Source organism: Nymphaea colorata, chromosome 11, assembly GCF_008831285.2.
Source record: "Nymphaea colorata isolate Beijing-Zhang1983 chromosome 11, ASM883128v2, whole genome shotgun sequence".
Taxonomy (NCBI): domain Eukaryota; kingdom Viridiplantae; phylum Streptophyta; class Magnoliopsida; order Nymphaeales; family Nymphaeaceae; genus Nymphaea; species Nymphaea colorata.
This window is the reverse complement of record NC_045148.1, coordinates 14,602,322-14,614,075: the sequence shown is the minus strand read 5'-3', so window position 1 is coordinate 14,614,075 and position 11,754 is coordinate 14,602,322. Positions and strand designations below refer to the sequence as shown.

Genomic DNA, 11,754 nt, shown 5'->3' with positions numbered 1-11,754 from the left:
CAAGTGGGAGATATTGGATAGTGGGGATAGTGGCCATAGAGCCCTATCCGAATATCCCGTAACTGCATAGCAGTTACGAGATTATGCTCACCTTTTTTGCTGAAATCTCTCTCCCATCCTAACCGCTGCTGGGCTGAGGGGAAAACCTAAGGGGCTGGCCTATTTAAGCTCAGCAATTCTTTACTTGAAAAACTCTCGGCAATAACTCTTTGAGAAGCCCCTTAGAAGGAAACCCCTTAATCTAACTCTTCTACTCCTTTTCTTGTCTTGCTGTTTCAATAGAGGTGTCCGTTCGTGACTGCAGCACTTGGGTGAGGACGAACTTTTGCTGCCTTCACATCAACATATTGTTCATGCGAGAATGATTGTGTAAAAAAATAAAATAAAATAATAATTGAAAAGAAAAAGGAAAAAGTATAAGCGAGTGCGAGAGGGAAAATGAGGTCATCAAAAACCAGTTGTAAAATGAGATTTACTGAATTTATTCCTCATATGTATACACATGTATATTACTTGGATATGTATATGGGGTCTAATGAACATTCATATGGTATGATTTTCAATCTTCAAAAGATCTTATTTACGCACTTATATTTCATGAGCCAATTTATTACTTCAATTGTTGAGTTATATGTTAATTAAACTAACTTCAGATTCCTGTACGTAAGAGTCATACTTAAAGTGACATTAACGGTCGTGAAATGAAGGTGCTGAACCCCCCTGATCCACCAGGTACGTGCAGATGCCTTTGAGAGGTGAGCATGGCATGGATTCTAGTGTTGGTATAGTCCTCGTTTCATTGTCACCATGTGTAGAGAAGAATACATGTTATACTAGCTCAAGCACATGGAATGCATAACAATGAGAGAGGCTCCAGGTTACTAATCGATGGGATGGTGCTTTACTGCTATATGTCGGTAAAGATGGGTATTTTACATTCGAGTTTAAATTATTGGCATTTGTTTTTCCTTGCAATGAGTTCCAATTTTCAACTAATTTTAATTGTTTAAATACGAATTTTTCAGGTTCTTATAAACCTGTATATATGGATGACAAACAACAAAGCGGTGGCTGCTTGAAATAATTAAAAGGAAGGATGTTAGAGATCCACGTACGTACAGTAATTTAGTGTTGGTGTATAGAACTTGATCCATACTGGACACTCATATATGTAAGGGCATATATGTCATTTTGAACAAATGCGAGTTTGCCCTAATCCTTATGTTTAGAGGATGGCCGCCGCTGGTGTGAGTCAGTCTGTGTGTTCATCTGAGAGAGAGAATACAAGAGATCTGTGCAATCGTGGACGTAGGAAATTATTGCTCCGAACCACGTAAATCATTGTCTTCTTCCTTATTGCTTCTAACCCCCTCTTGAGAGTGCGAGAGGAGAGTTTATTGTGTGTTGTTCCTAACATTTAGAACCTTCAACCTCAGAGGACAGAAATGTTACTACAACATCTTGTCGAATCTTTAGTGCACGTTAATTAAGCTCATTGCTTAGTTAGATATCTACGATTCTACCAAATTGAGACCTCCGTTGTATTTGTAAGTCATAAAACGCACGATAGGGTCGGATTGCATATAACTGGTTAACTTGAATTTAGTGACAAACCGATTCGAATTCCCTGGCTGATTCAACAGCACCACACCATGTTCCATAAATATTTTTAGGATTTTTACTTTTTAAATAAAATATAATTCTTATTTTTCAAAATATTTTTTGCCAATATAGTCTCATAGAGGTGTACTTCTTGTTACGAAATTGTAGACAAAAGGTAGGCATGAAAACTAAGTTCCAACAAATTAAAATTATTAGTTCAATATAAATGCAAACTTTAGTTTTAGCGACAAGCAAATGTACTTAATGTGGATTTCCTATGGTTGTAGGTTGGGTATGTGAACTCAGAAAATCAGATTCGGACAATATTGGAATTATATATGCTGAGTAAGCGGCAGGACTCAACCAATGAATTAGCCGGTTGGATCGAGTACCATGCAGCTCCCATCCAGATCCAGATCGCGTTAGCCATAACTTTAGTTCGGATCCTGCTGGATCTGATCCATTCGGTTGAAGTGGTCCGATTATAGGAGAAGGTCCACAAGATAAGCCAACGTGGACGTGTGTATGTGGCCTGTGCTCTTCCTCCAAGGTGAAACTTCCGCCTTTGTTTACGTTTTCAAAAGGGGGACCTCGCGTCTTCTCTTTTTCACATACTCGTCGCAACATTAATTATATAACATCAGACGAATCCTACATTTTTTTTTCATAATTTTGTTTTTCAAATTGTTCTAATATTGTAATTATGTTTTTTTATCAATCCAATAAAAGACTATTTTAAAATTGCTTTTTCATGCCTAAATATATAAACGGCTGATATTATATACTTGGTGGCCAGTTAAACTCAAATTTTTGTTCCAAAAACTGGGTTTTCAGTAAGATAATATAAGAACATATCTATGTTTCACTTTCCCCAGCTTAATCTTGGTGGGATCTGAAACTCTTTTCTGTCCACCTCGAACTGCTCACTATTCGACAAAGGGAGTAGAAAATCTGGAAAATGTAAAATGTTAGTGTAAGCTGATCACGCTTCTCGTTCCGCAAAAATTAACGCGAGAACATCTATTGGAAACCCAAAAGATGCGAAGCTATAGTTGAACGGAAGAACCGATCGATCGTACCCAAAAAGAAAAAGGAAAGAATTTCCGAACAAATAGGCATACCGCATACCTGAAGCCTGTCATTCTTGGTGAAGCCCAGGACGGGTCGATGGGTGAGGTGAGAAATAGATGAAGAAGAAAGGCCAGGAAAGAAACGAACTTGTGATTAACTAACGAAAACATATATATATATATATATATATGTGTGTGTGTGTGTGTGTTTGGGCTATCTAACACAAACCAACATCTGGTCCATTACTTCAAGGGGTAGCCGAAACCAGGCCAAAGAACTGTTGGGCTCAGCTGAAGGTGTAAACTAATATTCCAAGCCCGGCCAGCAGGGGCGGCCTTTTGGTTACGCAACTGGTCAGCGCAGCTCATTTGTCCAGCCATATATAAGATTCACCCAGGCTGATGTTATTAATGTTTAATCTCTGAGATGATTTAATGAAGTTCATCACAGCTGGGAGCAAAATCTTGAGATCCACAAAATTGATCTTTCTTGGGCATGTATAAACCTTACTTAGTCCATGTAATTCTTAAGGGGAAATTTTGTTTCCTCGGATCTAAAATTTAGGGTTGATCTCAGATGTTGAAATCCTGGCTTCCAAGATTTTCAGATCTTTCGTTTCTGACAAGATGCATATATTATAACAAAATCTTCAGCCCCGCTCGGTTCACGCCATTGTTCCCCGACCCTAAGTTCCATGCCGTCCCTGTCAACAGAATGAGTGTGGGTGGACGTCCCCTCCCTGTTTCTTCTTCAGTCTTTGGAAGCCTTAAGGCACTGTCTTAGACTTCGGAAGCGTTCCACTTTCAGGGAGGCTCAGACTTGGTCCTAAATGGTGCCAACATCCTGATAGCTGGAAGCGGTCGGTCTTAGGTCTGCTTGGCGTTTGCAGGGAACAACAAGATAGAAGATGGGGGCATCATAGCGAACTGGCAGCAGCAGACTACTACTCTGGTTGTGCACGACATCCGCAATTCAAAGATTGGGCTATACTTTGCTTGGATTGAATCACTTGCTCTTTGTTTAATAATGGAAAGGGGCCTATCTCCCAGCAAGCTTTTACAGCGATCATTTTCTCAGAGATAATACTTGTTGCTTTATGGCACATGACATCATAATAATATAAACGTCTTCACCTTTACTTGAAGCGGTTAAATGGAAGCAGGAAGCTATATATGCACCGAAATAGATTTGCCCAAATCCAGAGATCTAACCGTGTCAATACCAAGATCATGGTCTTGCAGATATGGAAGTGGCAAACCTGTTCCTAGATATCTTTGTTGGTGGCATTTAATTTGAATCTTATCCCTGCTGCTGCGGTACCTCTCTGCGCATCTGGTCTTGAAAACATTTCGAAATTTGCAACTTCTGATATCTTTGGTCCGCACAAATGGGGTCCTCCACAGTTGAATGTTATGATGTGTTTAGTTCCAAGAGGATTGAAACGCAGCTGCTATCTTTGTGTGCCTTTTCCTTTCTTCTCTCCCTGCAAATTAAGTTGGTGATAGGCAGAGCGCCTGCCAATTTCTAGTTTCTTACGTAAAGAGATCACATCGAATATTGTTGAGCTCATAACCTTCTTCCGATTCATTGAAGGTCTTAGGACGGACCTAGAAGAAGTGATAAAAATATTTTACTGGCAACAAACGTATATAACTTATCTCTTATGAAGGCGGAACAATAACCCTTAGTTGATAGTACATCATAAGTACCGAGTGCACGTAACTGTCATGATCAGATTCAAGGTCTCTCTGTACTCAAAAGAGAGGAAGAATGACTTTCGTGGGTTTTACCAGCCAAAATGCATGCCAACCTATTATCCTTTTCTTCTTTTCAGAACGAAAAGAAAGTGTCATGAACGTAATCGAACGTTGCAAACAATCCAGTCAATGGCTGATTCCAGAGCTTCACGTGTCGGTTTTTAAATTTTATTATGATCATGATAATAGTTTTATTGGTTTTAATTAATTATTTTTATTTTCTTTTATTTTCAACAAATAGATTTTTTAATCCTTTTTACTGATTCAGAGCCAATTCAGCCAAATCGGTGAATCAATAAAAATTACATGTTGGGTTTGTGAGTGACTCAGAACTAAACTATCGGTTGGATTTTCATATGTGCTACTTCTCTGCACTACAAACGATGATAGGCATTGCACTTGACACCTGAACTGCGTACTCTCCAGTTAAAGGAAGTAATCAACAATATATATATAACAAAGTCTCTCTGGACCCTCTATGCATTGCTAATTCTGTAGATATCCAGTATATGATCTGAAGTCTGGATGTTAATATTTTATTGGTCTTGTTGCTTAAAAATTCTTTAGCCTATAAGTTTATAAGTTTGATGTATTTTCAATGACAAAGATACTTCCAATGATTAAGATCATTGGCATAGGTTTGAATCTAACACTCACTTAGCAAATGTAGACACCTATCAAACACCTATTTCCTAATCATTCCTAATGAGTCTAACACCTATTGGAAATTATTGGTAAAACGTGTACAAATGCAACAGCGAAATGTGAAGTTAATTTAGTGGTGATTAAATTTTCAACCACCAAAATCATGACATACATGAAGCTTTCTTTGGTGGCTGAAAAATCAATGGATGAAACAGCATCAGTTCTTACATGACTAAAATTAACGGTCTTTCAGTCAGACAATGCTAATAATTAGATCTTGACTACCCACTTTCAAGTATGTGCTATGGGTGACGTCGGACGCAATGGAATTGAGCAAGAAAATGTCCGACCACATTTTTAAAATTCATTTAAGGATACATTAAGGAAACTGAAATTATGTCCCCCCACCCCCCGCCGCATATATACCATCAAGAGTTGTGCATATTTTTGTAAAATCTAATTATAGTCTTCTTTATATGACAAATGTTAACATATATATACCACTTTATCATTCCAAGGCGTTAGGCAAATAAATTAGAAAAACTGAAAATTAAATGTGCTTTTCCTTATATGTATGATGATGAAAAGTTGTGCGTGTTTCTGTAAAATCCAATTCTCATTTGATGAAAGATGTTAATATATACCACTAGGAACAATGTGCCTTAATTTTTATGGAACATTCATGTTACAATGAGTTCCAAAGAACACAGCGTTTATGTTAATAAACGCTTTCTTAATGATGCTGACGTGAGGTTTTAAAGCCATATTGCACCATTGATGATGCTTGAGGTTCAAAAAATATTATTACTGATTGTTCGTGATGACATGCAGCACCCAGCAACAGATCGGCGCAGGGAAAGCCTCTCCTCAAACTGGTGCATCGGCATGGCCCTTATTCTGATGAATCTGATCTCTTACCAGAAGCGTCGGCAGAGATTGAACAAGTTTTCCGGGAGACCCATCCCAGAGGACCAGCTGCGCGTCGATTGGATCGATCAATTCAAGGATAGCAGCATCTTCTTCATCCTCCTCACACAAACAAGCAACCAAAAGACGTGCTGCAAACGGATGCCACCACAAAGCTTCCCATATACGTCGGAACCCCACCGGACGTGATCTTAACTTGCCTCTCCTGGGTCCAGTGCCTGCTTAGCACGGTAACTGCATCCATTTTTTATCTTTAACTTGCCACGAAGGTAACAGGAACGCCATGATGTTCTTCTCCCCTTACCTCGTCTCCACCTGCAGGGTCTTTATTTATGAGCCAGGGTACTGCGAATCCTAAGACTCTTCTTGCCACCCCCATATAAAATTACCGTCGATTTGAATGCACGACGGGGAACGTGCTGATCCGCACGCCTTATATATTAGGCCTTTCGCAGCATTTATTTCGCTTGGAAACAAACTTCAGATTAAATTAACGTAGTGAAAGTGTTTGAACCTTAGTATTTATTTACTAAAGAAACAATTGAAGGAATAAATTAAATTATTGAAAGATGTCGAGCATTTCATTTGTCATCAATCATCATGCTTATATGAAACTAGGGCCATTGGTCTGTCACATCTACAAATAAGTATGTAAATAATATTTGAATAATTATATATATATACATATATATATATATATATGTGTGTGTGTGTGTGTGGCGATGTGCTTCGGATTTTTCTTTTCCATTTAAACATTCTTCTCCATGTTTGGTCCCCGAGAGAAGCTTTTTCTACAAGATGATATGATCGTGCCCACACGCAAGTGACTTTGACCCGTGCCCAAAATCACAGTGAAATCGCGGCAGCAAGGAGACTTGTTATTTGCTACAAGCACGATTATGAATGGAGGCCTTTAAAATGGTGATCCCCCTTCGGTGATGTTTCTCAAGCCTTGAGAGCTCACTCAGACGGGAAGAGAGCAAGAGTAGTGTTCAAGCATGACGAAGCTGTCACTGTTCAGCACTCTCAACCTCTTCCTAGCTCTCTTCCTCTGTCTGGGGACGTCCTCCTTTGCCAGTGCAAAAGATGCAAGCCATCACTACTTTCAGATTAATGCCGCCGACATCCTGCCGTCGGCGATGCAACTTTGTAAAGCGGGAAAAGGTAAGCTTTTCCGCTCCCTCTCCCTTACAGATGAGGCATGTTTCCAAGCACATTCAGATTAATTTGAAGTAATTTTGTTCTGAGTGTGCTGGCGTGAATCCCGTTAGCCAGCATTGATTTTGTTTGAGCTAATCGAGGCCTTTGTGTAGGGAGTTACATAAAAGAACCATTTGATGTGTGTGCGCTCTAGAAAAGAGGTGTTTCTGTGATTTTTCTAAAGATTATGGCTTCGTTTTAGTTGTTTCCTTTTGCTGGGTCGACGTAATTTCCTAGTGGCTGGCAATTCAATCCAGTGGCTTATTAAGATTTTTTACTTTAATATATTTCATATCTATTATTTTTCCAAAAATATAAGTTCATAATACTGTCGCCGATTCACAAGTCATTCAGCTAAATCACTACACCAACTCATTCACACAATGAATGAGAAGCTTGTCCATTCCAAAATAGATTCTAACATTGATATATATTCTTGCCTAAAGCATTTAGAAAGAAATTGTTCCTTTGGTTTTTTAAAATTTTCTTTTAGGAAACCACCCCTGCGCTGAGCTGAGAGAATTAATTGCTCACATGACGGTGTAAGACCCCAAGGTTACTTTCCCAACCCTAAGGTCGAGTGTGTCGGCAACAAATATACACTCCCCCAAAAAAACGAAAGAAGGGTGGAGTATTTTTAAATTTTTTGATAATAAAGTGTAATGCTTATATTTATAATGCTTTTTTTTTTAAAAAAAAAAGTCATACTTTTTTACTTTATAAGGGATATTTTGGTCATTATCCACTCCGTCACAGGATATGCATAAAACCAGTTTCCCCATTGAAGTGGGCTCCTTGGAAGCTAAAAAAAAATCAACGGTCCATTTAATGGATAAGTTTTCCTATGAGAATGGCACATGCGCTCACTTGTATAAATTTCCTAAATGTACGCCACATTTTTTTGTGACAAATTAAAGTACAGGGGCTTAATTATCTTAGTCCTTAGAAGCAACCTTTCCACATGAAACCCAAGATATAATATTATGGCCCAGGTCTCTGCATTATTTCTTCTCTGTAAAGCATTTCATAGACAATATATTCAAACACTACTGAGTACTAAGCGCTATTTCGTTGTACAAGAGTGGCTGCTTGATCTTTGATGTAGGACGAGTCCCTTGTGCATATGCGTATGACTGATCCGCTACTCATCATCACGTAGGTGCAGGTCTCCGCGAGCAAGGACGGGGGGTGCTAAAACTGGTCCACCGGCATGGTCCCTGCTCCCCTTTCTCCGGCAACCCCGGATCAGCGGCGAACGGCAGCCAGCTGACCTTGACGGAGATCGTCCAGCAGGATCAGTCCCGTGTCGAATGGATCCATTCAAGGGCGTCCTCATCCCCATCTTATAACAAACAAGTGCAGGACCCCTTCCAGACACAGGCAACAACAACCCTCCCTGCTCGCCCAGGCGCATCATTAAGCACTGGGAACTACATAGTGACGGTGGGCCTAGGGACGCCGAAGCAGGCCTTCAACCTAGCCTTTGACACAGGCAGTGACCTCACCTGGGTCCAGTGCGAGCCCTGCATCTCATGTTACCCGCAGCAGGGGCCCAGGTTCAACCCCGCCTTCTCTTCCACCTACCAGAGGGTATCATGCACTGCGCCCGAATGCGCCGCGGCAAAGCTCGAGTCCGGCCTTAACCAGTGCTCTGCTTCCGGCTGCCTCTACGGCATCGTTTACGGTGACAACTCCATTACAGTTGGGCAACTTAGCCGCGACAAATTGACCCTGACTGGGTCCGATGTACTCCCTGGGTTCACCTTCGGGTGTGGTCAGAAAAACCAGGGGATCTTTGGGATGGTTGGTGGTCTTCTTGGGCTTGGCCGGACTCAGCTGTCCGTTGTGTCTCAAGCAAGGAACAAGTACGGCGGTGTGTTCAGCTACTGCTTGCCCACATCAAACAGTGTGGGACACTTGACCTTCGGGCCCGACCCGTCATCCTTCAGCTCCACTCGGTTCACGCCATTGCTCCCCAACTCTAAGCTCTATGTCGTCCCCCTCACCGGAATGAGTGTGGGTGGACGTCTCCTGCCTCTTTCTCCTGCCTCTTTCTCCTTCCGCCTTTGGAAGCGAAGGCACCGTCTTAGACTCCGGAACTGTGATCACACGGCTGCCGCCGGCAGTTTACAGTGCACTGAGGTCCGCCTTCCGTGCTTTCATGGCCCAACGCAAGTATCCGCTGGCCCCGGCGGCCACTTTTCTTGATACCTGCTATGACCTGTCCAGCTACACATCATTTCAGATTCCTGGGATCGCGTTCCACTTTCAGGGAGGCTCGGACTTGGTCCTAAATGCTGCCAACATCCTGGTGGTTTCAAGTATGTCTCAGGTCTGCTTGGCATTTGCTGGGAACACCAATGCAGCGGATCCGGGCATCATAGGGAACTGGCAGCAGAAGACTACTCTGCTCGTGCATGACATCCCCCATTCAAAGATTGGCTTCGTACAAGGAGCGTGCAGCTAAACTTTTGCGTGGATTGAATCATTTTCTCAAAAAGATGATACTTGTTGTTGTATGGTACGTGATATCATAATAATAAAAACGTTTTCACCTTTACTTGATGCTCATAAAATGAAGCAGGGAGCTATATATATGCATTGAAATAGATTGGCCCAAATCCAGAGATCTAACCGCGTCAAGCCCAAGATCATGGTCTTGAAGATATGGCAGGGCGACTCTATCTTTGTTGGCGGCATTTAATTTGAATCTTGTCCCTACTCCGCTAGCTCTTTGCGCATCCGGTTTTGAAAACATTTCAAAATTTGCACCCCATTTGATCATCACGAAAAAGAGAAATCGGAACTTGGAACTTTCGATATACTTTGGTCCAGAGAAAGGGGGTTTGTTAAGAACATGAAAAACTAGAATGGAAGAGCAAAGAATAACACTCAAGCATATATGTGGTTCGGCATTTTGATGCCTACGTCCACGGGAATAAGGGAGCTCTCACTTTATTTTTCTTGTGATCTTGAGAAAATGTAAACTCTTATAGAGTACAAGCCAAACCATTTTAGGTAAGAAGATCACACAGGAATCCTGCGTGATAAACAAGGTAACAAAATCTTGATTATGAAATGAGGAAACAATGAGAAAGACAGTTGTAGATAGACCTTCCCAACAGACAAATGGAGACAATCCCTATGATTTTGCTAACAATCTCCCCCTCAAGTTGGTAGGCAGATGTCTAATTGCCCCAACTTGTTAATCAGGGTTTTATGCTCTTCTTTTCCAAGGCTCTTGGTGAATACGTTAGCCAGCTGAATCTCACTCCTAACGTGTAAAGTTTGTATAGTGTGATCTTGAATCTTTTCACAAACAAAGTGGTAGTCGACTTCAATGTGCTTGGTCCGTTCGTGAAATACGAGATTTGATTCAATGTGAATAGCCGTCACATTATCGCACTTTAGTTCCATTGGTTCCCTAATATCCAAATTCATATCCTTGAGTAATGCTTTGATCCATATTAGTTCGCACGTAGATATGGCCATAGATCTATATTCGTCTTCTGCACTCGACCGAGCTACAACAGTTTGTTTTTTGCTCTTCCACGTCACAAGATTGTCTCCAATAAATGTACAATAACCCAATGTAGATCTTCTATCGTTGGTCTCCAGCCCAATCAGCATCGCAGTATCCAGACACAACAAGAGATTGGCTTCGCTTTATTAAAATACCTTTGCCTGGACTCCCTTTCAAGTACCGTAGTATTCTATGTGCTGCTTCGGCATGACTAGACCTTGGATTATGCATAAATTGGCTGATTACACTGACTGCATATGCGATATCTGGTCGAGTAACTGTCAAATATATAAGTTTGACGACAAGTTTTTGAAAGTTTTCTATGTTTTTTACAATGCTACCTTCTTATTTCTTCAGCTTGCAATTTGTCTCAAGAGGCGTCTCTGCAGCTTTCGATCCAAGATATCTAGTTTCCTTGAGGAGATCAATAATATATTTTCGTTGGCAGATAAAAACGCCTTTGTCAGATTGGGGAACTTCAATGCCAAGAAAGTATCGAAGAGTTCTGAGATCTTTGACCTCAAATTCTTTGTTGAGATACTTCTTTATCATATGTATGTACTCGACGTCATTCCCGGTAAGTATAATATCATCAACATATACGAGCAGTATAGTTACCTTGTCTCCTCGAGTGGCTGTGAACATTGTATAATCTGCAGTGCTTTGTTTGAAGCCATACTTGTTGAGGGCTTGGCTAAGACGAGAAAACCACGCGCGGGGCGATTGTTTGAGACCATACAAGGCTTTCTTGAGTTTACACACGTGATCCGATTTACTTGTGACACCTTGTGGGACTTCCATGAATACCTCTTCACTTAATTCGTCATGAAGGAAGGTGTTTTTAACATCAAGTTGAAAAAGACTCCATCTTTTTATGGAAGCGACAACAAGAAGAGCCCTTACCGTATTCATTTTTGCAACTGGAGCAAAAGTTTTTGTATAATCAATCCCTTCAGTCTGAGTGAATCCCTTAGCAACAAGTCGGGCTTTGTACCGCTCAACTTCTCTATTACTTTTGAATTTGATTTG

At 40.9% G+C, this 11,754-nt stretch overlaps 1 protein-coding gene across 1 annotated transcript; it reads left to right on the top strand.

Annotated features, from left to right (window-relative positions):
• Positions 1-7,000: 7,000 nt before the first annotated feature.
• On the top strand, positions 7,001-9,669 carry LOC116263573 (aspartyl protease family protein At5g10770-like). The gene is made up of 3 exons (XM_031643309.1): positions 7,001-7,166; positions 8,362-9,344; positions 9,448-9,669. The coding sequence occupies exons 1-3, from the start codon at positions 7,001-7,003 to the stop codon at positions 9,667-9,669; spliced, it is 1,371 nt and encodes a 456-aa protein (XP_031499169.1).
• Positions 9,670-11,754: the final 2,085 nt, after the last annotated feature.

What these genes read in the sequence shown, in the direction of transcription:
- LOC116263573 (XM_031643309.1), top strand. Translation starts at nt 7,001, where the DNA reads ATGACGAAGCTGTCACTGTTCAGCACTCTCAACCTCTTCCTAGCTCTC. An exon ending in ACTTTGTAAAGCGGGAAAAG is followed by an intron (nt 7,167 to 8,361) that starts GTAAGCTTTTCC and finishes ATCATCACGTAG; the next exon opens with GTGCAGGTCTCCGCGAGCAA. An exon ending in GCAGTTTACAGTGCACTGAG is followed by an intron (nt 9,345 to 9,447) that starts GTCCGCCTTCCG and finishes ACATCATTTCAG; the next exon opens with ATTCCTGGGATCGCGTTCCA.